The sequence below is a fragment of the Panthera uncia genome, chromosome B1, assembly GCF_023721935.1.
Source record: "Panthera uncia isolate 11264 chromosome B1, Puncia_PCG_1.0, whole genome shotgun sequence".
In the NCBI taxonomy this organism is placed as follows: Eukaryota; Metazoa; Chordata; class Mammalia; order Carnivora; family Felidae; genus Panthera; species Panthera uncia.
Window position 1 is genome coordinate 86,688,777 of NC_064811.1, and position 25,322 is coordinate 86,714,098.

General features: G+C 39.7%; 1 protein-coding gene across 10 annotated transcripts in view; it reads left to right on the forward strand.

Moving 5' to 3' along the window:
* Positions 1 to 25,322, forward strand: part of NPNT (nephronectin) — an 82,226-nt gene that overhangs the window by 51,572 nt on the left and 5,332 nt on the right. For all 10 annotated transcript variants that reach the window (XM_049630963.1, XM_049630967.1, XM_049630966.1 and 7 more), the window contains 2 exons: positions 17,128 to 17,214; positions 17,693 to 17,791. In XM_049630963.1, coding sequence (XP_049486920.1) covers positions 17,128 to 17,214; positions 17,693 to 17,791 — 186 coding nt within the window. The remainder of the gene's footprint in view (positions 1 to 17,127; positions 17,215 to 17,692; positions 17,792 to 25,322) is intronic.

A 25,322-nucleotide genomic window follows, 5' to 3' on the forward strand; every position in this document is an offset into this window, starting at 1 on the left:
TCTAATCGTTCATTTAATCAGTGAACATTTTTGAGTGTGTTTTAGAATCCCAGGCCCTGTATTAGGCATTGGATTTACAAAGATAAAACAGAAAATGTATAATCTTGTTGGGAAAAGATCGTCACCCTGAGGATAACTGGGGTAGTGTGTTGGTGAGAGAGATTTGTGTAGCACTTTATGGAAATAGAAGGGGTGCCTAATCAAGTATTGACTGAGGGCGTGTTTGGGGTGAGGAGGGCTTCCTGAGGGAAAAGGGGCAAAGAGCATGGGAAAAGGGAGGCACTGCAGTTCATGTAGACAGCACACCAAAGGCACAGGAGTAGGAAGCAGCCTAGCATAGGCAATAAAGTGCCAGTAAACCAGAGGGTTGGGTCAAGGATTGAGGAGAAAACCGGACAGCTACCCCTTCTGTTCGCTGTGACCGGTGGTTGGATCTGGAATCTTTCTCCCAGATTTTCAGGGGTAGGTGGGTAAAGGATGGTGTCACCCATGAAGATAGAGGCTATAGGTAAAGCCACAAGTTCTGAAGAAGGAAGAGGTTGCCTTATGACCAGACCAAAATGTGCAATTTTACCACTTGGAAATATTCACCCTGTATTTATCCATTTGTCACGTTTCACTGTGCTTATTCTTAGCCACCTTTGTGTTCACTCCTCCTGTCTCCTCTTCTCCTCTCCCGGTACTAGTTTCTTCTTTTCCTTTTCCTATTCCTCCGTGATGGAACCAGACCTTGCTCCCTTATAGTGAATACTTTTGCAGTTGTTTACCAGGTGAAAAGAATACTGGCATTCATGATCTTTTTAAAAGAGAAGACATTTCTCTTTGCTTGTGTGTGACTCTCAAATTTTCCTTCTAGGTCATTGTCCATTTAAAGAGAGATTGAAATTCTCTAATTCTGATGTAGTTGTAATTGTGTGTGTTTTGGGCAATAAATATAATTTGTAGAGAAATCAGATGGTAGATCTACTAATATGCACATCTTTTACTTGAAAATAATATATTTGTAATTTTTCTACTCTTTCCCTTTCTCTCGCCCTCCTTTCCTCTTTGTCTCTGCAGTGTCTCTCTCTATTTTACTCCTCTACATTGTTTTGTTTTCATCTCTTTGAGATCATACAGTGGGATCTTTATTCGTGGGTGCTTGAAGTACATATAGTACTTCTATTATTCTGTTGCCTTAACGTAGGGTCGTAAAAACTTGGCTACGTAATATAAAAAGACACCGTAATAACATAGATATCAACATCTTTCTGAGCCTTTAATTTTTTCTCTTTTTAAAAAGTATGTCTTTCTTTCCATTATTCCTCTCTGTATCAACACACATGTGAATTAAAAATAAGCAATCCAATCGAGTTCACCAATCGAATTTAGCAGGATAAAACTGGGGAGACGTGGGTTCTGATGATGTTTGAGAGCACTCGTTCTAAGAGAGTGTGGTCTTAAAGACATGCCCTGGAAAAGAATTACTTTGATCAGATGCCAAGGTGGTTGCATTCCACAGATAGCATTGCTGCCTCTAGACACTATTGCCCCAAATTAGATTTCACCCTCATTTCATCTTCAGCTATAGCTGCTGGTTACCGTTAGCACGTAGGAGGGTATTTTGGACACTTCTTAATTTGCTCTCTTGTGATTATAGCATATTTTCTGAAAAAGGGGGGAGGATTCTAAGTTTTTAACTCAGGGCAAACAACTAGTGTTTATTCACTGTGAAAACAGAAAGGAACCTTAGCACTGTTTAGTTCAACACCATCTCTTTGTTGAATATTTTCTTTACATCTGGCAAAATAATTTCTTGAAACCATCCTTATTCTCTCCACGGATCTGAGAATAGAATTTGGCTCTTCTCATTTCATAAATTGTCAGGTGATATTATTTACAACTGCTGTTAGGCAATCTCCAAGCAGCCCTATACTTCAATTGTATTTTTCTTTACATTGAAAGATATATATTTGTTTAATGGAAAAGGTTGTTTAACAGAGCTTTTCTTTATTCTGTGTGTGTGTGTGTGTGTGTGTGTGTGTGTGTGTGTGTCTTTTCTTCCCGAGAAAAGACTAAAGATATTTTAAAAGGAAATCAAGGAAAAAAAATTATAATGCAAATACATCTTTAGCCCACCTTTTCCCCCAACTCTAGATTTGTATATCCACCTGCCTAACCTTTCCAGTTGGACAGAGATACATGTGTCAAATTCTGCACATCTACTTGTTTCTGATTGTCAGCCCAAATACATTCTACCCATGGTCTTTCTCATTCGGGAGATATCACCTCCATCCTACTAGTTGCTAAGACCAAAGAACTTAGAATCATCTTAAATTACTCTTTGTATACCCACATTCAATCTGTATGGTAATGCTGTTAGCCTTACCTTCAAATGCTATCTAAAGTGGGACCACCTATCACCATCTCCAGCATGGCCACCCTGACCCAAGCCATTCTTCCCCTGGAGTACAGGTCTGAATTCCTTCATCTAGATGATTTGTGGGATACAAATTTTTTTACATTTTAGAGAAGTAATAAGGTACATATGTATACCAAGGCAGGTGAATGTTTCTACAGTGAAACATAGGAATATTTACACTAGTTTGGCTACCAAAGACAGTTTGCTTAAGTGTAGGTTACTTTTGCCACCTGATGAGTTACAGAAACAGTCTGTGGATTTCAGCTTTATGGGTGAGAAAACATGGACCTACACCACCGGAGCCTTCCAACAGGTCTCCTTGCTTCTACCCTGGTCCCTCCATGGTCTCTTCTCAACCCAGCACCTAGAGGGATCTTTTATCTTTATTTTTTTTAATGTTTATTTATTTTTGAGAGAGAGAGAAAGAGAAAGAGAATATGAGTAGGGAAAGGGCAGAGAGAGTAGGAGACAGAGGATCCAAAGCAGGCTCTGTGCTGACAGCAGAGAGCCCTATACAGGGCTCAGACTTAACAAACCACACGATCATGACCTGAACCGCTTAACTGAATGAGCCACCCTTGGTACCTTGCTAGAGGGATCTTTTAAAATATAAATGATGCGGCACCTGGATGGCTCAGTCTGTTAAGCAGTTAAGCATCCAACTTTGGCTCAGGTCATGATCTCACAGTCTGTGAGTTCAAGCCCTGCATTGGGATCTGTACTCACAGCTCAGAGCCTGGAGCCTGCTTTGGATTCTGTGTTTTCCTCTCTCTCTGTCCCTACCCCACTCATGTTCTGTCTCTCTCTCTCTCTCTCTCTCTCTCTCTCTCTCTCTCTCTCTCTGTCTGTCTCTCAAAAATAAATAAACATTTAAAAAATTTAAATATAAATGAGATGTCATTCAAAGCTCTGCATCAGCAAGCAATTCGTTCCATAAGACCAAAAGCCCTCCCAGTGTGTCACAGAGTCCTAGAGGCTCTCATCTCCTCAACTGTGCCCTCATTGACTCCACTTGTGCCTCCTCACTGATCCTCAGACTGGAGAACTTTTGCTGCAACCAATCCCTCTCCCTAGAACACTCTTCCCCTAGCTCTCAGCTTGGCTTGCTTTCTCACCTCTTCACGCCGGTATCAGCTTATCAGTGAGGCCACCCTGACCCCTGTATTCAATTGTGACCTCTACCAACCACCACCAGCACAGCTTTCTACTGTTTTTCTCTTTTTAGTAGCATTTATCACCTTCTACTATACCGTATTATTTACTTATTTATCATGTCTATTGTATCTCCCTACTAGAATACAAACTTTTTGAGGACAGGGATCTTTGTCTGTTTTGTTCATTGGTGTATCTCAAGAACCTAGAATGATGCCTGGCACATAATTGATACTTGAACACCATTTGTGGAACAAAGGAATGAATTGATCACTGATAGCATTTTAACATAAAATAATCATTGTGCGTTATCCATACAAAAGCTAGTTTAGTGTAACAACACGTTTAATCTGTATTTATGAATTAAAACATTGTTTCTTTCCTTTCTCTCTCTCTCTCTCTCTCTTTTTTTTTTTTTTTTTTTTTTTTTTACCGTGGTGCTTCCACCATTTTCCCCTCTCTTTCTTCCCTCCCTTCATCCTTTCATTTTAGAGATTGGTATTCTATTCAGTGGAATATTAAACCTGAAAATTGAATGTTAATGAGAAGAAAGATGATGTTGGTTTAGAGCTAATGACTCAGCCTATATTTCCTAGCTTCTGAGACTTGCTCAAATAATTTTTGCTTTATAACTTTATTATTTGAAAGTTGGCCTGTGAGAAGGCACACACATTTTTTAAAAACAACATTTCTTGTAGATATAAACAAAATACTGTTGAAGCTGGAATTTTTGTCCTGTTACTACTCCTAGAAAGAAAGAGGTTCAAAACAGAAAAAGAAAAATTTTAACTTCAAATAAGCAATCGGGATGGAAGAATTATAATATAGCCATTTCACATTTTAATTGGGGGCCTAAAATCTTTCATCTAGATGAATATCAGTTAATTACTCAAGAGTGATATCCTTAGGAGGCTTAAAACAAATCATCCCCCTTACATTCAAAATCTCTAATGGTAACTAAAGTCTCTCACAGTAACCCGCCTTACTGTTGGGATATTCTCTCTTTAATATAAATTCTTGAAATTATAGTTCACACCACTTCAGTATTGTCAGGTAATTATGGCTGATGGACACAGCTGGTCAATGTCTCCAGACCCCATACTCCATGTATTAAAAGAACACGCTCAGGAAATTACTCAGCTGTTTCTTTTTTGGGCTCAGTAATTTCTGTTTCATAAACCTTTTCTTAGAAATATTGTTTTTCAACCCACTTTTAGTCTTTTTGGGTTGCCCTTTGAACCTTCTTTCTCAAATCTGTCTCAAACTATGGGGTCCAAAGATAGTCAGATATGACCCAATATTGATTGCAAGGAGAGTTTCTTTAACCATATTTTTCTAATCTAAATCATTTCCCTCTGTTGCCAAGTATGTTGTCATGCAGATTATGGGCAGCTGTTTTATCCCCAGATGTTTTATCCCTCAAAAATAGTCACACAATGCCTGGTACATAGTAGGCACTCAAAAATATTTATTGAGTGGAATGAAATAAAATTTTATGCTGTAGTCAACTTTTTTCAATCTGTGTTATTCTTCAAATACTTGAACTAGCTAAATTTAACTTGTTGGTTCTGATAGTTTGTCTCCAGATCATCAAAGTTGATTTCAGATTATGGTTTCTCTGTTACCCTGATACACCTTACTATAGTCATTGAAAATAAACATTGTCTAGAAAACTCTAATATACCTCTTTTTGAGTATGATGTAGGGAAATAGTGAAAAGGCATTGATTGAAGGGAAATAGGAAAACAAGATTGAGATGTGAAATTGAGGAGTTTTTAACTGCTGCTAAGGAGAATATACATTGAATCAGAAGATCTGATTTCAATTCTTACCTCTATTATTTATGAGTTAGACACCTTTGGACAAATTACTGTACATTATCTCTCATCTGCATAGTTTCTGAGACCAATGGGTTTATCTTTGACTCTGGAAGAGCCTGGTGGAGGTTAGGGGGAGGGTTGGGGAGACTGTAAGATGCTGGGCAGACTGAGAGCAAGAAAAGCAGATTTAATTGGTGGGACACCTGTTTGGACCCAGAGATATGCTGCAGGGAATTGCTAGAAAGTTGGAGACCTAGACCAAAGACAAAAATCTGGTATCAGAGCAGGTAGGAGCTACCCCAAAGCAAAAAATAAATAAATAAAATAAATAAAAACTCTATGTAGAACCTGAAGTAAAGGAACTTAGGGGGAAATGCATTCTAGTCTAGTAATACAATGAATTATTATGCAACAGTGTTTGTTTTTTTTTTTTTTTTTTGAGAAATATTTAATGCCTTGGGAAAATACTGATGTTATAAAAAGCTTAAGTGAAAAGAATATACAGAAGTGTACATATCATTTGACCCCAATTAGGTATAAAATACATGTCTGCATATGTCTGGATGAATATAAAAGTTTGGAAGAAAAACAAATTAGTAATTGTGAATCTATCCAGTTTATGATATTTGGGGTAACTTTCCTTGTCTTTTTAAAAATATTTTAACAATTATACATATATACATGTATGTATACATATGTATGCATACATACATATGTATACATACATGTATATATATATACACACACATATATGAGTATATGAATGAGTGTGTGCACACTCCTGCCTGGGAGGATGAGAGGAAGAGGGGGAGAGAGAGAATTTTAAGCAGGCTCAAGCCCATCGGGAGCCTGGGGTGGGGGTTGGGAGCCTCTGTCTCCTGAGTGGTAAGATCATGACCTGAGCCAAAATCAAGAGTGGGACTCTTAACCAGCTGAGCCACCCAGACACCCTTTCCATGTCTTTTTGTTGTCCTTAGTGATGTTTCATCGTCCCATTCCCACTGCTGTTGGTCGCTGTAATGTATTCCCAGAGTGATTCCTTCAGAGAGGTGTCAGTGGTCATAGAATCCACTCTCCCCAGCAAGAGAGTGAGTTGTGTGTTTTGGAAAAATACCCCATGGGATTCTCATTTTCAATCATATAATTTTATTTAGAACATCCTGGTTTTTAAAGATGCATTAAACATTTTATTCTATTTTTAACCTTTCAGAATTGTCTTTATAATTGAGTGTGTCAGATATGTCCAGTTTTAGCTAGAAAGCTCGGATTACCACAAGGAATATAATACCAGTTGGACCAGGAGCAAATTTTTTTTTCAAAGTGTGTCAGAAGCTCCTTGGAACCGGAGTAACCTAGGGTGCTTATTTAAGATGTAGATTCCTAATCCTCACCACACATTTGCTAAATCAGACTTTCTAAGGAAGTACTTCTCTGTCCTCAATGTGTATATAAGTCACATGGAACTTGGTTCAAGTGAAAACTTGGATTTATTGGGTCTAGGGGAGGACCTGAGATTCTGCATTTTTAACAAGTTTGCAGGTAATGATGTTGATCTGCTGACCACACTGAATAACAGGGCTCTCTAAGTCTTAATGGGAGCTCCAGCCAGTGTAACCAAGACAATTAGCCAGATGTGGAATGTTTCAAATATAGCAATTGTGCCTAAAATGTAGCATGTAGCATCTGGGCCACATAAAGAGGGAAAATGTCACAGAATAAAGATTACAGAATATAATGTGTATCAGTTGCTCTTATGAGTGGCCTTATCAGAGAGCCAGACTCATTGTTTCTGTGTTATCCTAGACCATGAGAATGTGTTGAAATTCCAAGTACCATGCAGTAAGATGAAAATTGTTTCCATTTTCTTGATTGCTGCTTTGCTGCCTGCTGTGTACCATTTCCTTCTCTTCCTTCTGTGGGTTTTTACAGAGTCTGTGGCTGGTGCCATCACATTGTTCTTAGTTATGAAAATAGGATCTCTCTTCTTATTCTATGTGGTAATGAGTAAAAAGATTGTTTCTGCTGAGGGGCGAAAAGGTCTTCAAACTAGTTTGCTGTCTGGTAAACAGCAAGGCCCACAGAGACCCTGAGAAGATGCCTGACATCTCCCTGAGGATTGAATTTCTGCTAGTGTTTTGAAGGAATGAGTTGTCACTGCTTACTGGTCAGGATTTGGGGCTGTGAATTCTGAAAGTTTTCAAGATTTTTGATTTATATTTTAATTTGATTTTATGGTGGCTGGTAAAGAAGAAATAGTTCTCTCTGGAAGGGACAAAATGAATTCTTGGTGAACGTGACCAAAGTCAGAAATCAAAAAATGCTAAGTTGTATACACAGTTGTCTGTAGTGTTGTAATGAAAAGTATTGTGTTCAGCCACTCTGTGATTTGGGGCATATCACTAAATCTTCCCATGTCTTTGTTTCCTCACCTATAAATGGGGACAATAATAGTATCTACCTCATTGAGCTGTTGAGAAAATTAGATGACAGGTTGCATGTAAAACTCTTAACCATAGTGCTTGGCATATAATAAGAACTCAATACATAATTGCTCTTACTACTTCTGTTGATGTTGTTGAATTCAGTTATATGATAATAATACCATATACTTAATTCATAAGAATACAGCCCTATTTTCTGTTCCAGTTCTGAGTCTGTATTTTTCTGAAGCCTTTTATTATGGTTCGTTATAATTTTAATACTATTTTTGGCTAACTGGATCATTTTGAACCAAATTGGCTTGCAAGTGAGAGCTATTAGGTGAGTAGAGAAAATACAAAAGGAAAGCTGCTACTTTGCATATCCTTTACTTTTTACCAAGTAATTGGAATATCCTGTTTCATTTAGGTGTTGATAGTGACCAGGTGAACAGTTGTGATGTCAAAAGAGAGACAGGATCCCCTCGACTTCCTACCTGTGCATATAGTGACAACAGCCTTTTGAGAGATGAGTCTGTCTGGGTGGGAAACAGGTGTCGTGTCTGATACATACCAAAAATAAAAGCTTTTTTTTTTTTTCCTCTAAAGTGATTTCTTTGGCCTGAGGGCATTGACACTTGTCCCGCAGAGCAGGTGGGATTCTGCACCTCCCTGGGTGTTCGTGCTGTGCTCAGTGCCAGCAGCCCTATCAGGTAGTCTGCTCACCCACCGCGTAACCTGATCAACCACCAGGTGGTCTTCTCAGTCATTGGGTGGCCTGCTCACCCACCGCTGGGTCTGTTCACTGCCTGCTCTGGAGTGTTCCTGACAGGGCTACGCTTTATGGCTTCCTTGGCTCAGAAGAGGGAAAGAGAACAGAACCTGTCATGCTTTCTCTTGCTCTGGAAAAGTTGTGTTATCATCCTTGTGGTCATACTTAGAAAAGAACCATCTTTTAAAGACTCTGTTCTCCCTGGATTGCACCAGGCAGTGCTTTGAGGTGTTCTGAAACTGTTAAAGGAGAAATAGGTGAGGCATGTAAATTGGGCTCCTTGCTGAATGCTGTCACTGTGTCCATGTTCCACCTTTCATGAGAGATTTAATTTTTCCCAATTCTGCTCTTTACTCTCATCCCAAAGGGCTGTCTTTTGAACATTTTAGATTCTTCCTATGGATGAAAGCTTTGGCAGACAAGGGCTTATTTCTGTGAATCCCAGAAACTCTTTTCTTTTTGCTAGTGATCAGTTATATGGCTAAGAATTTTCTCTAAAGTGGTTAAGGAAATTTCAGAAACTCCTTTCCAGTCCTTTTATTTGCTTCTTTCTGGTTATTTAAAGCTATAATGTATGTTCTTCATCTGGAGAGGGAAAGAAAGGGGGTGGGCAGGGGGGAGAGAGGCAGGAGACTGCCTCATAAAAACCCCCGTCACTCATCTCCACTCTGTAGTCTCTAAAAATCCCCTAGGTTTTGCCTCCAGAACGAGACTTCAGAATATTAGGAGAGTGAGGCTCCTGGGGGGCTCAATAGTTTAAGCATCCGACTTCAGCTCAGGCCATGATCTCACGGTTCCTGAGTTCGAGCCGCGTGTCAAGCTCTGTGCTGACAGCTCAGAGCCTGGATCCTGTTTCGGATTCTGTGTGTCGTCTCTCTCTGCCCCTGTCCTAGTCACACTCTGTTTCTCACTATCTCAAAAATAAATAAACTTTAAAAACGAAAAAGAATATTAGGAAAGTTACAGATGTACCATTGTCTTCCAATGAACCAAACCTGTCACCACAGAAAGAATTTAAGACCGTGTTATCTTCAATCTTTTTGTCCCGCAATAAATGCCAGAACTGGCCTGGGTAATGTCATGGTAGCCACCATTATACAGAAATGGAATTTGCAAACCTACCTTTAATAAATAGTGCTTACATTTTGCTATAGTTCACTCTTTGGAAGAAGTCTGGCAGTGGGAGGTGTGTATGATAATATTTACATTTACTTCACTGTGTTTACTTTTCATTTTTTGGGGGGGAGTAACAGTATACTTGACTATTTGGGAAACCTCATTTATGAGTGCAAGTTACACATTAATGTCATATTCCTTGGGAAAATATATTTAATAGAAAGTGCTGGGCCAAAGTATCTTTTAAGAGATTTCCTGCTTTTTTGTGTGGCCGATTCTTCTCACGGGCTCCTGGGCTCTCCAGACATTGTGAAAGAGTACTAGGTCGCTGGGCACAACCCAGCCACATATTTATCCAGCTGTCTGTGTGCTTCACTACCTGCACACCCCCTTTGTTTCAGTTCATGCCGATGACTGTAAGAAGCACCGAGCAAGTGATATTTTTTGGTGAATAAAACATTGGTCAATGGAAGGGAAAAATTTAGGAAATGAGTCTTTTACAGAATATATGAACATTCTTGGGGTGCCTGGGTGGCCCAGTTGGTTAAGTGGCCAACTTCGGCTCAGTTCATGATCTCATGGTTCGTGGGTTTGAGCCCTATGTCGGGCTCTCTGCTGACAACTCAGAGCCTGGAGCCTCCTTCAGATTCTGTGTCTCCCTCTCTGCCCCCCTCCCCCACCTCCCTCCCTCCTTCCCTCCCTCCCTCCCTCTTTCCCTCTCTCTCTCTCAAATATAAATTAAAACATTAAAAAAAATTTTTAAAAAGGATTTCTGTTATGGAAGAAAAAAAGTACCTAAAACATTGAAAGAAAAGAGAATTCTGTGAGAGCACACATACAGACCCCTACCCCATAGCAACTACATGTCTGTTACTTGTATTTTGATTGCTCAAAGAGGACTTTCAATAGAGTCTTGGTACCTATATTAAATGTGAGGCTATGAAATATATCTGTGAATTTAAACATGTTCTTTGATTCAAGAGAATTATTTTAATCAGGGAAGAAAATGTTAATTAAAATAAATGATAAATAACCTTGCCTAAAAATAAAAGTATAACCAGGATAGACACTTATACATGATTTTTCTAATTATTTTTCCCTGCTTTGTATTTTAGCTAATAGTCGATCTAAATATGTAATATATTTTATAAAAACAAATACGTATCTGATACTTTCTAGTTGAACCATTAATTTTTAGAATTAAAATGGTATAATTTTAGAGATTAGAAAAAGGATAGGAGAAATGCTAACAATACAATTCTGCTACCCTCTGTCCATCCATCCTCCATCTATTCTATGCACTCTTTAACGTAATCAGTCAAGAAACGCAACCCGCTGAGTACAAGACACTGGGCTAAGAACTTGTTGTAAAGCAATGAGCATACTCTTGCCCTCATGGGATCTACATCCTGGAGGTGAAGACAGACATCTAACAGTTTCCCCAGGTACTGAATGCTTTAAAGGAGAATCGAGGAAGCTGTGTGAGGACGTGGGGCTGGCTAAGCTCTCCTGGGAAGGACAGATGGGTGAAAATCTCTTGAGGTGTGATGCTCGCACTGTGACACACAGGATGCATTACTGTGAGCGAGTGCACCAGGGAGTGAAAGGGTGTGGAACTAAAACATCCTTCTAGTTCTAGAACTCACAGGTAGGAAAGCAGGGTGTGGGAGGAAGGGCACCAAATGCAGCTAGAGATGCAGTGCCTTTTAAAGCCCTGTAAAAATTTCGGACCTTATTCTGGTGGAAGCTGGAAGCCTTTGGAAGATTTCAGATCAGGTACACCATTCTGGCTGTAGCATGGAGAATGAGTGGGAGGGACGTGAAAGTGGACGTGAGAAAGCAAATATGATCAAAATGAACATAAACTAAAGAATGTTCATACAACTCTTTTTTTAAATTTTTTTTAATGTTTATTTATTTTTGAGAGAGAAAGACAGCATGAGCAGGGGAGGGACAGAGAGAGGGAGACACAGAATCTGAAGCAGGCTCCAGGCTCCGAGCTGTCAGCACAGAGCCCACCGTGGAGCTTGAACCTACAAACCTTGACCTGAGCTGAAGTCGGATGCTTAACCTACTGAGCCACCCAGGTGCCCCCAGAAATCATTTCTTTTTATAAACAATTCTTACATACAATTACAAAAGACAAAGCAAACCAAATGGGAAAATACCATTTTCATTTCCAGCACTCATATTACCATTATTATTACCTTTTTATTAACTGAGGTATAATTGACCTACTTCCTTATATTAGTTTCAGGTGTACAACACAATGAGTAGATACTTGAATGTGTGTTGAAATGATGACCACTATAAATCTAGTTAGCACCCATCATAATACTTTATTACAGAGTCTTTTCTTGTGATGAGAACTTTTAAGATTTTCTCTGTTAGCAACTTTCAGATATGCAGTGCAGTGTTTTTAATTGTAGTCACCATGCTTTACATTACATCTCAAGAGTTACTTATTTTATAACTGGACATTTATAACTTTGGAGCTCTTTCACCCATTCACCTGTTTTTGGCAACCACCAATCCGTCCAATCCGTTGTCTGTATCTATGAGCTTGTTTTTGTTTTTAAGATTCCACATTTGAGTGAGAGCATGTGGTATTTGTTTTACTCTGACTCAGTTCACTTACCATAATGCCTTCAGGGTCTTTCCATGTTGTCACAAGTGGCAAGACTTCATTCCTTTTTATAGCTGATTATTACTCTGTGTGTATATATGCCATCTCTTCATCCATTCATTAGTCAGTGGACACTGATGTTTCCATATCTTGGCTGTTGTGAATAATGCTGCAGTGAGCATGAGAATGCTTATATCTTTTTGAATTACTGTTTTTATTTTCTTCAGATAGATACTCAGAAGTGGAATTGCTGGATCATATGGTGTTTCTAGTTTTAATTTTTGGGGGAACCTCCCTAGTGACCGCACCAGTTTGCATTCTCATTACCATTGCACAAAGGTTCCCTTTTCTCCACATCTCTGCCAACACTTGTTATTTCTTGTCTCTTTGATTACAGCCATTCTAACAGGTGTGAGGTTTTTATTTGCATTTCCCTGTTGATCGATGATATTGAGCACCTTTTAACGTAACTGCTGGCCCCTGTATGTCTTTGGAAAAACGTTGATTCAGATCTTCTGCTCATTTTGTAATTGAATTTTTTTTTTTTTTTGCTATTGAATTGTCTGAGTTCTTTATATATTTTGGGTATTAACTTCTTATTGGATATGATTTGCAAATATTTTCTCCTATTTAGTAGCTGGCGTTTTCATTTTGGTGGTGGTTTTCTTTGCTGTGCAGAAGGTTTTTAGTTTGATATCGTCCTGCTTGCTTATTTTTGCTTTTGGAGTCAGATCCAAAAAAAAAAATCACTGCCAAGACCAGTGCCAAGGAACTTACTGCCTGTATTTTCTTCTAGGAGTTTTATGGTTGCAGATCTTACATTCAAGTCTCTAATCTATGTTGAGTTCATTTTTGTGTATAATATAAAATAGGGATCCAGTTTCATTCTTTTACTTGTGGCCATCCAGTTTGCCCAATACCATGTTTTTGAAGAGACTGCCATTTGTTCACTGTATATTCTTGGCTTCTTTCATTGTAAGTTAATTGGCCATATGTGCTTGGGAGGGCGTGTTTTGTCTGTCTTATTTTCTAGTCTGTTTTTTGTTGGCTTGTCTTTTCTTGTACGTAGTTAAGATCATACTGCTTGAATGATTTTGTCCCACAACTTATTTCACCTAGTGTTGTCACATAAAGTGTAAAATACCAGGTAGCAGGGTAGTGAACCTTCTCTTGACACTTGACTCTTAGCAATCCACATGTGTATGTGTCAGGAAGGAGAAATAGTTTAACAATTTGGCAGAGTTACAGAGAAGAGCACACACAATTGTGAGAACTAATAGCCGCGGAGCGTTTAGGTCTCTGAATTCCTTGGACTGTTTCCCAATGACCTGCACTGAAGGTGTGCTTGGTCACCTGCTGAAGTTACTGTTTTTGGCACTTGGTTTCCAAGAACTATTAATGAGACATCTGGCATTAATGGAACATTAATGAACCATCCAAACGCGTGATCTCCTCCCTTCCTTTCTCCTCAACCTCATCCCAAGTCACATTCCCCCACTTCTCAGCATCCTCCAGACGCCATGAACTCCTTTCTCTGGATATTCTGAGCGCCTTCTTTGTAACTGCTGTCTGAAACACTCCCTCTTCCCCCACACCACCACTTTGCTTTTTGCTTGGAAGTTTCCATATTCTTTCCTTCTTGGTGTAAATGGTGCTTCCTTAGAGAGGAACCCCTTGATCTCTCTTTATGACCAGTTTATTATTGAGAGTGGAAGTAACCCTCATTATTTAATGCATGCATTAAATAATTTAAGAACACTTCTAATAATATATTTTTAAGAAAGATATTTGCAAGCTGTGTTCACACGGTGTTATATCAGGGATGGAAGTTACCCACTAAATAAGCATGAAGTGTTTAAGTACATTTGTAATACAGAGGTTTCTTTTCTTTTTTTTTTAAGGTTTATTTTTGAGAGAGAGAGAGCAAGTAGGGGAGGAGCAGAGAGAGAGAGAGAGAGAGAGAGAGAGAGAGAATCCATCCCAAGAGGCTTCATGCTGTCAGCACAGGACCCGATACAGGGCTAGAACCCATGAACTGTGAGATCGTGATCTGAGCCAAAATCGAGAGTCAAGAGTCAGATGTTTAACCAGGTGCCCTATCAATACAGAGGTTTCTAAGAACACACCTTGCCAGTGCCATAGAGAACAGCTTTATCTAGGGCAAACTGCATTGAATGCAGTGACACCCATCCTATAAAGAATGAAGTGATGGAAGGAATTGAGTACCTGATCCAAAGACTATCATCAATAAAACAATCAACAGAGGAAAAAAAAAAAAAAAAAAAAAAAAAACACACACACACATGCAAAAAAGAATGAATTGATGAATTCACTTAGAAACATCTATATTATAAGAAAGCTAATTGCAAGCTTCCTATGACAGGTGTTATATCAGTGACTAGAAGTTATCCCCATGTTGTAATATATGTATTACAGTTTTAAGAGCACACGTAATAAAGAAGCTTCTAAGAACACCAAAAATAGGCCCCTTGTGCCAGGAAACCTTTGTACCAGCCTCCCCCTCTACACCAAGACTCTAGTTACCATTTGAGTGTCCTTCATCTAGGAAAAAAAGGGGGCTGACAAACAGCCACAAAGCAGTCCCATAATACGGTATTAGAAGATTTGAGCTATTCTAGTCCAGAGATGAGTTGTGTAAGTTACAACAAGAGACAAAAAATGATTGTTCTATAGAATTTTTTACACTTTCTCTGTGTAATGAGAAATGAAGCATAATTGCTTACAACTTTATAATATTTCTAGTAAGTAAGAGGCAATCTCCCTCTTAGAGGCCCAAAGGAAGAAAGGAAAGCTATAAAATGGATATTGTTGCTGTTAGTCCTTTGGCTATGAAAGAGGGTGGCTCGTAGGGGAGAGAGAGACAGAGAGGGGAGAAGGAGCAGGAGCGTCGGTTGAGTGTCTGACTTCAGCTCAGGTCCTGATCTCACGGTCTGTGAGTTCAAGCCCCGCGTTGGGCTCTGTGCTGACGGCTCAGAGCCTGGAGCCTGCTTTGGATTCTGTGTCTCCCCCTCTCTCTGCCCCTCTCCGACTCACACAGTGTCTCACTCTCTCAAAAATAAATAAATGTTTAAAAAAAAACTTAAGAGGATAGCCAGTTACCTCAGCCCAGGGCACCTGCGATCAGGTTATATCCCTAGAGCTGGTCTATGGACTGGCTTCTCTCCCATCCCTTTCAGGCTGGGTATATATGAGTGTGTGTGTGGAGAGGAGATGGGTCTCCGCTGTTTGGACTTTTGAAACAAAAAGGGAAAAACTTGAAAAGCAGTAAGCAAAATAAAAACCATCAGTGTGAATATTATGGGATTATTACTTAATTTAAAAACAAAATTCTTGCTAAAAATAATAGGAACATTGTTGAAAAAGAACCCTTCTGACTAATGTCTGTTCCTTGGTGTTCTACATCTTTTACTCCCTGCCTTATAAAAATATAGTTAATGAATTTAAGTTCTGGCGTAGAAAAGGGAGTATGCCCTGGTCTTTGGCCAGGAATTCCCCTCCACCAACATTCCCACATACCCCCTCCATCCCCACCCCAGTTACTCTTCATGACATCTTCTGGTGGTTTTCCTTTGCAGCCCTCATCAGAATTTAGAATTGCAGTGTGGATTTAGCTACATGTTTCATGTTGGCCTGTCTAGCTAGAATGCAGTGTCCCTGAGGGCCAGGTCCTTGTCGGTCTTGTTCACCCTATTGCCTGTCCCCTTGGCTACCATGGTTCTTGGCATATGGGGGACAAATGTATATTGAATAATAACTAATGCTTTAAATGACTCCGTTTTTTAAAAACGGATTCTTCAGCTCTGGCCCAGTTGGTTCACTTGAGGAAAAGGGTTGACAAAATGTGAGTTTCTGATAAGATTTTCACATTCATTCAGTAAACACTTATTGAGGGCCTGTGTCCAGGTCACGCCCTGGAAATGCCATATGAATAGGACATGATTGATGCCATCCTGGACCTCAGAACCTAGAGGGACAGATGTGCATGTATGTGAAGAACTACAGTTCTCTATGGAAGGTAGTAATAGAGATGTGAACACGAGTCTTTGCGGGGTACAAAAGGAAAGAATTTGATTTGCCTGGGGCATGAACGTTTTTACCCAGACAGGGATGTTTGCATTGAGTCTTTGCAGGAAGAGGGGGAAGTTTGGCAGGTTAACTAGTAGGAACAAGAGGATCCCAAGCTGGGGATGGAGTCAGAGATATGAAAATGAATGGTGTGTTTGGACAGCGATGTGTGTTTTAGGGGGCGAGTTGTGAATCCTTCCCCAGGGAGTTTGGATCTGATCTTTAAGGAGCCAGGGAACCTAGAGATGGTAAGAATTATGGATGGAGTTCAGCAGCGGGCAGCATTCACTGGAGACGAGTTGATGCTGTGGCTAGAAAATCAAACCATTCACTGCAGTTGCAGGCAGTTTCCACTAAAAAACAGCCTTAATTAAGAGTTCGTAATGTATCTTTTCATAGAAACAAATTCTAGAATTTGACAGAGGTGAATATTTTGCCAGAAACGGGTAGCTCTTTTAAAATGTATTCTTCAGGCAAAGACTTTTTAATTTTTTTATGTTGACTTTTAGAAACACTTGAAAAACATTTCCAAAAATTGTACTCAGATAAGTGTTATAGTAGAAGTGCCTGTAGAACAAACCGCGTGAATCTTAACATGACATGTCATATTTTTAATTAAATATTTTGGATTCTTCGGATGAATGAAATGCCTAGGTCTTCTCCCCCGACGCTGTGATTAAAGGCATGCCCCTTTATCAATACCTCCTCAAACCAAACCAAATTTCTCTCTCTTGCAGTTCCACGGCAGCCTTCAAATGACTTGTTTGAAATATTTGAAATTGAAAGAGGAGTCAGTGCAGACGATGAAGCGAAGGATGATCCAGGTAGATAACGTACATTTTAGTAGTGTTACAATGACATTTTAGTGTCTCCTTCCATTTCACGAAAATGGCTTTTAAATTGTAGATTATTTAGTTATGTCTGGGAAAAAACATTATTTTTTACAACTCGGTTTCCTTTGCGGTTCCACAATTGTTAAGTGAAAATCATGATATATCATCATTATCTTCTTTTAAAAAAAAATATTAAAGTCGCACTTCAACTGTGAGGAGGAAATCATGTTTTGTAACTGATGATGTAACAAGGTCATAATTTGGCAACATTGGCGTGTTCTATTCTTACAGCTGATCACACAGGCACAATTGTTCTAAGTCAGGATTCGGATTCGTGTGATCTTTGATATCTGGTGGGGTAGTTCTATGTGGCTGGAAGAGAACATGTGTACAGACAGAGAACAAGTTTGTTTTTATTGTTAGTCATTGGGTTTGCGGTCTATTCATCTTTCTGGTCATTTTCTCATAGGTGTTCTGATACACAGTTGTAATTTCGACCATGGGCTTTGTGGATGGATCAGAGAAAAAGACAGTGACTTGCACTGGGAACCAGTTAGAGATCCAGCAGGTAAAACCAGTTAATATAGAGCAGTTTGATCCTCTCTGAGGGCCCTAGTTCTGACAATCAAGAACACTGTAACATGCCTCTGTGTTTACCCTCTTTATTCAGTAAAGAAAGATCTCGTTTAGCATTTCATATTCCATTTTTTAAGTGAACTAAACTTGTTAGCAATAAACTAGAATAATATTATGGGAAGACAAGTAGTTCACTAAAAGGCCAGCTAATTTCCCTCACAGAGGTTTGTAAGTAAAACATTTAGACTCATCCTAACATATAATTTTCAAGTTATTTATAGTGCCCCATTCCTGAGAATGAAAGAAGTAATATCATGGTACATCAGCCATGGTGGTAGTCCCTAGTTATTTTCTCAATTAGGTCTTTTTAAAGATTTGACACATTGCAGAGACACTGGAAATTTCTGTGAAGTTGTGAATATTTCTCTGGAAAAAATTTCAGTCTACTTTAGATGCTGGTGAAATTAATTACAAATTACTACCATTTATTCCACAAGAGAATGTTATTAGAAAGGTTGAGTTAGACATAGATGCTTGGAAAATTAAGACTTTTAAATTGCATGCTTCCTGGGGTGCCTGAGTAGCTCTACAGTAGCAATATAACAGATTTTTTTAAATGAAAATTTGAAGTAAGGTTTTAAAATATGAATATTCAATAAGCTTAAATGGGTTTTTAGATTTCTCTTAGCTATAAAATAAATTTTAGTGACCCCACCCGCCTGCCTCCCGCAAACACTCTTCTCATTTAAGGTGCTCATTTAACTCTGAGCAAGACGTTATCTGTTTATTTTTGAGAGAGTTGGAATAAGAGCAGGGGAGGGGGCAGAGAGAGAATCCCAAGCAGGCTCCTTGCTGTTAGCGCATGGGGCCAGATCCCATGAACTGCTAGATAGTGACCTGAGCTGAAACCAAGAGTCGGATGCTCAACCGACTGAGCCACCCAGGCACCCCAGGGCATGACGTTATTATTAATGTCACAAATATCTGTGAATAAGAGAGAAACCATGTATTTAATATCTACTGTAGTCCTGACTCATTCATCATCTCATTGGTTCTATTTAATCTACTCTTATCCTGTGAAGCAGGTAATATTGTCCTGTTTCACAAAGGAGATCCTGAGGCCCAGAGGTGGTATACATTTCCTCAGGCCACAAAGCTAAACAAGGGACTTCCCCTCCAGGTGTCCCTGTACTTCCTGTGGCCTCAGCCTTCTCCGGCAGGTGCACCGTCTATGATCAGCAGATGTCAGGACTGTAGGTTTGACTGACCACTGACCTGAAGTAGTTTGCTACAGGATGAGGGAGCTTTAGCAGTCATGTGTGACAGGCTGGTACACACCGTTCATGGCCGTAACGAGTAACTCTTTCAAGTGAGGTACATTGTGAGAGTAATTCATGCTAAACTAAGAAGAATTCATTATACTTCCATGTAGGCATCCTATGTAGAAAATCTATGTAAAATACTTGATTTTCAGAATTAAAATACCAAATTGGTTCTAAAGCATAGTATTTAAACACTTTTTATTATTCATTACATATGTTGATGTTTAAATTTGTTGTGCCCCAAATTCCACTTGCCCTCTGAGAGAGAGGATTGGAAATTAGCATGGTAGACAAAAACATTTGGAATGGCCATTTGGCTATGACAGAACAGAACAAACTGAAAGGAAGTGATGGCTGTTTGGGTGACTGGGTAGCTCTTGATTGATTCTGGCCCCTGGAGGATGAGCTTCTGGGGTTGCTCCAGGTTTTACCAATTTGGATGAATTGGATCTTGAACTTGCATATTGAAGGCATACCAGCCAAACGGAGTAGAATGACTCAGAGCCCAAGGAGAAGGTGGCAGTGTGTGCTGAAAAAAATTAGCTCTAAAACATTAGATCAATAGGCAATATTTAAGAGGGTGAAATGTATGGAGAGTGAGTGCAAGGTATGGCTCATGGTCTAGAAACCAACTACACACATGTGGGAAGGGGAGGAAGTGCCTCAGTGTAAACAGATTCTAGGGGTCAGACTGAAAACTTCAGGAAATGTTGAAAATTAGGAACTTTTTATTGTTCCAAGGAAGGAGACAGGGAGCTAGCTCTCAAGGCACTGTCTCCCCGTGGGGTGAGTACAGGAAGCTTTCATTCAGTGTATTAGGGGGAAGGGGCAGGAGGCTTGCATAGGCATTTTTTGGTTCAACTGTGCACGCCTAGCATGTAGGCATGCGGGTGCATACATCGTATATTCAAAAGATGGCATAAAACTGCCCCTAGGAAGAAATCTTAGTATTATAACGAGCTGCAGGTAACTTCAGGACAATCAGGGGGAGCTTCTCAGGCCCTCATCTCCAGTCCAGCTCAGACTGGCTCACGTAAGGGGCCAGCAGGTAAAACATGTTCCTTCTCTGCTTTTGTCCCTTCCCTCCTCCCTTCTGTTGATAGCTAGGATGCACAGGGAAGTTACTCAAATAAGAGAGGTGAAAGCCTTTTTGAGTGGAATCTGTGTCATCACTGTCATTTCCATAGACATAGGATATTTTTTCCAGAGTGGAAAATCCACTTTGGTGGGTTCGTTCTCATCTGAAAAGAATAGAGATAATTGTAGGTCACTCATAAGAAAATGACCTAGATGGAAAGGTAGCTTGAAGCCTATGGGAAACAAGTGAAGAACCAAAATGTTTAGCTTGGGGAAGAAGTGATGGAGCAAGACTGCTTTTCAAATACTTGACCAACAACAAGGGGATGAGAAGTCAGATCAGTAGGTAAAAGCTACAGGAAGATCAGTTTTGGTTCACTCTCGGAACTTTGCAATCAACAGAGCTGTCTAAAAAGAACAGAATGACATGGAAATAGGGAGGTCTCCCCTGGTGGGGGTGTTTGGGTGACATACAGCAAGAGGTTGTTTTGAGCAGTGGATAAGGGTTGAGTTAGAAAACCTCATACACAGCCTCCAAGAGCCTCTGACTCACATTCAAATGCCCCCAGGTCATCCCAAAGAGATTACTGAGCAGCAGGGCCCTGGCTTGGAAAGTGGATGGAAGACCAAAGGGTGGCAGAGTGAAAGAAGGGATAGCAGTGCGTGGCATATGTCATGGTGGAATTGCAGACAAACGTTTTAGAATATGTTGGGAAAATCTAACCAAATACTGATGGAAATACTATTAAAGCTTAGTATGAAAAATGCCTATTTTTCTTCTAGGAAGTTCAGGGGTGTGAGTGTGTGTGTATCACAAGCTAAGACCAGAGCAGAATATAACCAATTTAATAAATGATTCCTTTGTATTGCCTAATTACCAAGCTTATTGTTTACTTGCTTCTATCTAGATTATGCCATTTGTAAAGGAATATATATTTGGATTTCCACAGTTACGACTGATTTTAATGTGCATTTCTTATGCAAGATCCAGATCTGCAGATATTCTCATATGCTAATATCTCTAAGAAAACCCTCAATTAAAACACACTTACAACTTTGAGAAACAGCTGCAAAGTAAATTCATTTGCTGGCTGTTCTTCCTGGTGCTCATTAGGTTTTGTTTAGCACATTCAGTCTTCAACCTAATTGTGAGATAGTGGAATTAATACATGCCTCTAAGGGACAGAGAAGATTGTGCTGCTGACTGATGTGATGTGCTGCAGGCATGTGGCTGTGGCCCTGAAGACACACCCTTCTGTAAATGTCAAGGCTTGACCCCGGGATGGGGGTGGGGGCTTTTCCTGAAACCCCAATCTCTGGGGATCAGGGTTAAAGGAAGCTGACTCAATGCTCTGTCTACTACTGATCACTACTCACTTAAATATATAGCAAGCCAGCATGTACATGCAAGCGTGTCTGTTGCAGCATTAAATATTATTTTGAAATACACAAACATGGAAAAACAAATCAACAGTGAAAATACAAGCTCCCTCTCCCAGCCCTGGCTCCCAGTTACCCTCTCCAGATGCAACTAGTTTCTTGCTTATCTTTCCAGAGGGATCTTTTTCTACACAACAGCATCTTGCTTTTGTCATTTGAAGATACTGTCCTTTCGTTTTTTTAATGTCTTATTTTTGAGACAGCCGGCATGAGCCAGGAGGGGCAAAGAGAGGGGGAGACAGAGGATCCAAAGTAGGGCTCAGTTCTGGCAGCAGAGAGCCCGAGGTAGGGCTTGAACTCATACTGTGAGCTTAAGACCTGAGCCAAAGTCCAATGCTTAACTGACTGAGCCACTCAGGTACCCCAGAAGATACTGTCTTTGAAGAGTTTAGAGGCACATGGACTTTGAAGCCCAAAGGCTTGGGCTGAAACCCAGTGCCACTACTCACCAGCTTTGACTTGGAGCAAGTTATTTAAGTGGAGATGGTAATATCTATTAAACATATGTAAAATATTTAAAGCAGTGCCTGGCCCACAGTTACCAATAAAACAGTATTAGCTATTGTTGTTGAAGATTGTCCTGTAAACAGAACACCCTTATTCTTATTTATGGCTGTTAACTCCATTCCCTCTTCGATGTACCACACTGTATTTAACCAGCCATCCACTGAGGCACATTTCAGCAGAACAGTGCTCCAGTGAAGATTGTCCGTGTATCATTTCATATACGCTTGAATATATCTGTAGGATAAATTCCTAAATTGGAATGGCTAGGTCACAGGGAATTAGCATTTTGAATTTTGATAAGTTCTCAAAATTGCCCTTCATAAGAGTTGTAGCAATTTATGCTTCTGCCAATAATATTTAAGAACCATTCCCAATAGATCTTACCCAACTATTTTTTTTTAAGTTTGAGAGAGAGCACGTGCACGCAGGGGAGGGGCAGAGAGAGGGGGTTAGAGAGAATTCTAAGGCCCCCACACTGTCAGTGTGAATCCCGACGGGGCTCTTGATCCCACAAACCGTGAGATCACAACCTGAGCCAAAAATCAAGAGCGGGACACTTACTGACTGAGCTACCCAGCTGCCCCTAAATTATTTTTATCCTTGCCAAATTTAAATGTGACAAGGCCTCCCCTTTTAATTTGACTTTCTCTTATAGGAAAAGATGGTCAACTTTTCACAGGATTTAAGTAATTTTTTTTCTATGATGCCCTTTATTTTGTGCATGTTTGATTTGTAAAGCTCTTTAGATAAAAAGGGAACCTGGTTCTTTTTATGTTTTTCAGATTTTTTTTTTTTTGCTCATCTTACTGTTTTGTGCTATTTTTATCTTAAAAGTAAAAATTTGGAGGGCGTTTGCTATGATGAGCATGGGTGTAAGTGATGAATCACTAAAGTCTACTCCTGAAACTAATACTGTATGTTAACTAACTAGAATTTAAATAAATACTTGAAATTACAAAAAAAAACTTTTAAATAAAAATTTGAAACTTAAATGTTCTTCACGAAGAAACTGGCTAAATTATTAATGGCATACTTGGAGCTATGAAAAATGTCTATTTGTTGACATAGAAAAATGGCTAATATATTTCATGAAAAAAAGGAAGTTACCACACTGGGAAAATGTTTATACTCATGTGCATTAGCATTCATATATCTCCATAGGACAATGTTCAGAAGTTAAAATGTTAGTAATTATCTCTGGCTTTGGGGATCATGGCTTATTTAAATTTTCTCTATGCTTTTGTACTTCTGTTTTTCCTACAGTGGGCATTACTGTATTACTTCTGTTTAAAAAACAAAAAATTGGAGTGCCTGGGTGGCTCAGTCAGTTAAGTGTCTGACTTTGGCTCAGGTCACGATCTCACCGTTCGTGAATTCGAGCCCTGCATGGGGCTCTGTGCTGACAGCTCAGACCCTGGAGCCTACTTCAGATTCTGTGTCTCCCCCTCACTCTACCCCTCCCCTGCTCATGCTCTGTGTCTCTCTCAATAATAAACGTTAAAATTTTTTTTAAAAAACAAAAAATTAAGCCCTTTGTATTTGAGAGGTAAATCCCAGCAAACTGTAATGATCTTAGTTGTCTAGCTGGGCTGGTTTCTCAGCAAGGCCATGATGTATAAGTAAAACTGCCAAACTCCCCCTCATTTTCTTTTGGCCACACAATTAATAGGTAAGGTAATGGACATTATGTTGTTGTCTTTGTAAATTGAAGTTGTAAAGGCACAAACCAGTGTAGAGTTACAAATAAGTACATTCAAATTTTATCACCTAACTTTCTGGCAAGTTCTGCAGCATTTATTGTTTCTCAAAAAAAAAAAAAAAAAAAGAAACACTTTCGATACTATAATGCTTTAAACTGAAACCATGAAAGTGTCTAATATAGTTTTATATTTAAACCAGTATTTTGGAATCAGAAGTAAAATTTTTATCTAATAGGTAACTTGTTTGAAGCACGAGATCCATTTTTCCCTTAGCTACCACCGCACCCTGGTAACATTTCCTTTTAAAAAGGGAAAGAATCCTTTAACGTAAAACAAAAACCTGGTTCCCCCAGAGCAACTCTATAGAGGAAGAGCAGTGGTGGCCTCGCTCACCGCTCACCGTGATTTACGCTGTAGCTTTAAATACCTGTGCAAAAGGACTAGTTGACTCTCGTCAGGATGTCGTGGTTTGCCTGCAGTGTCTGGCATAGAGGTATTAGCGAACATTCCACAGGGTCTTAAGGTAATCCTTGTTTTCTTAAAACTTGCAGGTTAACTGTAATAACCTTATATCTTAGTCTTAACCCAAATACCTGTGATGATTCAAAGCTGACTTACAGGGAGACATGTAAGCCCCAGCTAAATGTTTTGGCCCCAAATATTGTTTGGATTAATTTGGCAAGGCACAGGGACAGGAGGAAAAGAAATATGTGTGTGTTCGCTGAGTCAAGTACATGCCTCAAGGACCTATTTCCCCTCAGGTTTTTGCTGTGTTCTTGGAATATCATTTATTCAACACATGACCTCAAAGCCCTACCATGTGGCAGGAATGTAAAACGGGGTGGTTTGGAGGAAAGGTTGGTCCTGACATCAACGAGTTCACGGTCTGCTGGGGGACAGAAACCCGTAAACCAGGGATTTCAGTCTGAGAGCAGCAGGCGCTGCATAGGAGGCCAGGCAGTTCTGAGCGCAAATTGTTTCCCTGCCCCTCACTGGCTAGACGACCCCTTGGGTGCCCTCACCTCTCCAAGCCTTAGTTTCTGCAGGTGCACAACAAGCCAAATTCATGTTCACTTCAGAGACCAGTTAGCAGGGCTGAAGGTTTTCCCTTTAAAGAGCCTGGCACAGGGAAGTATATGCTAGTCACCTATTTGGTCCTTTGAATGCTCAGAGGGAACTTAGAGCAGTCACTTGAAGAATAGGACATCCCCCAAATAATCTTGTCTTACACAGATTAAGCATAAGAAAGGATGGTTTATCTTTTAAATGAGAAATAAGTAGTGTCTCTACCAAAACAGGTACATGTGGTCAGCATTCCAACCACATATTTCTTACGGACAAATCAGTGCTGAAACACAGGGTTGTTTTTCAGTTGGCTGTAATAAAACAGCTGGTGGGGGGATGTCACTTGTATATGGACTGTTTCCAAATACTACTTGCAACTTTCCTTCTCTTGGGAAGCAATATCCCCCCACTT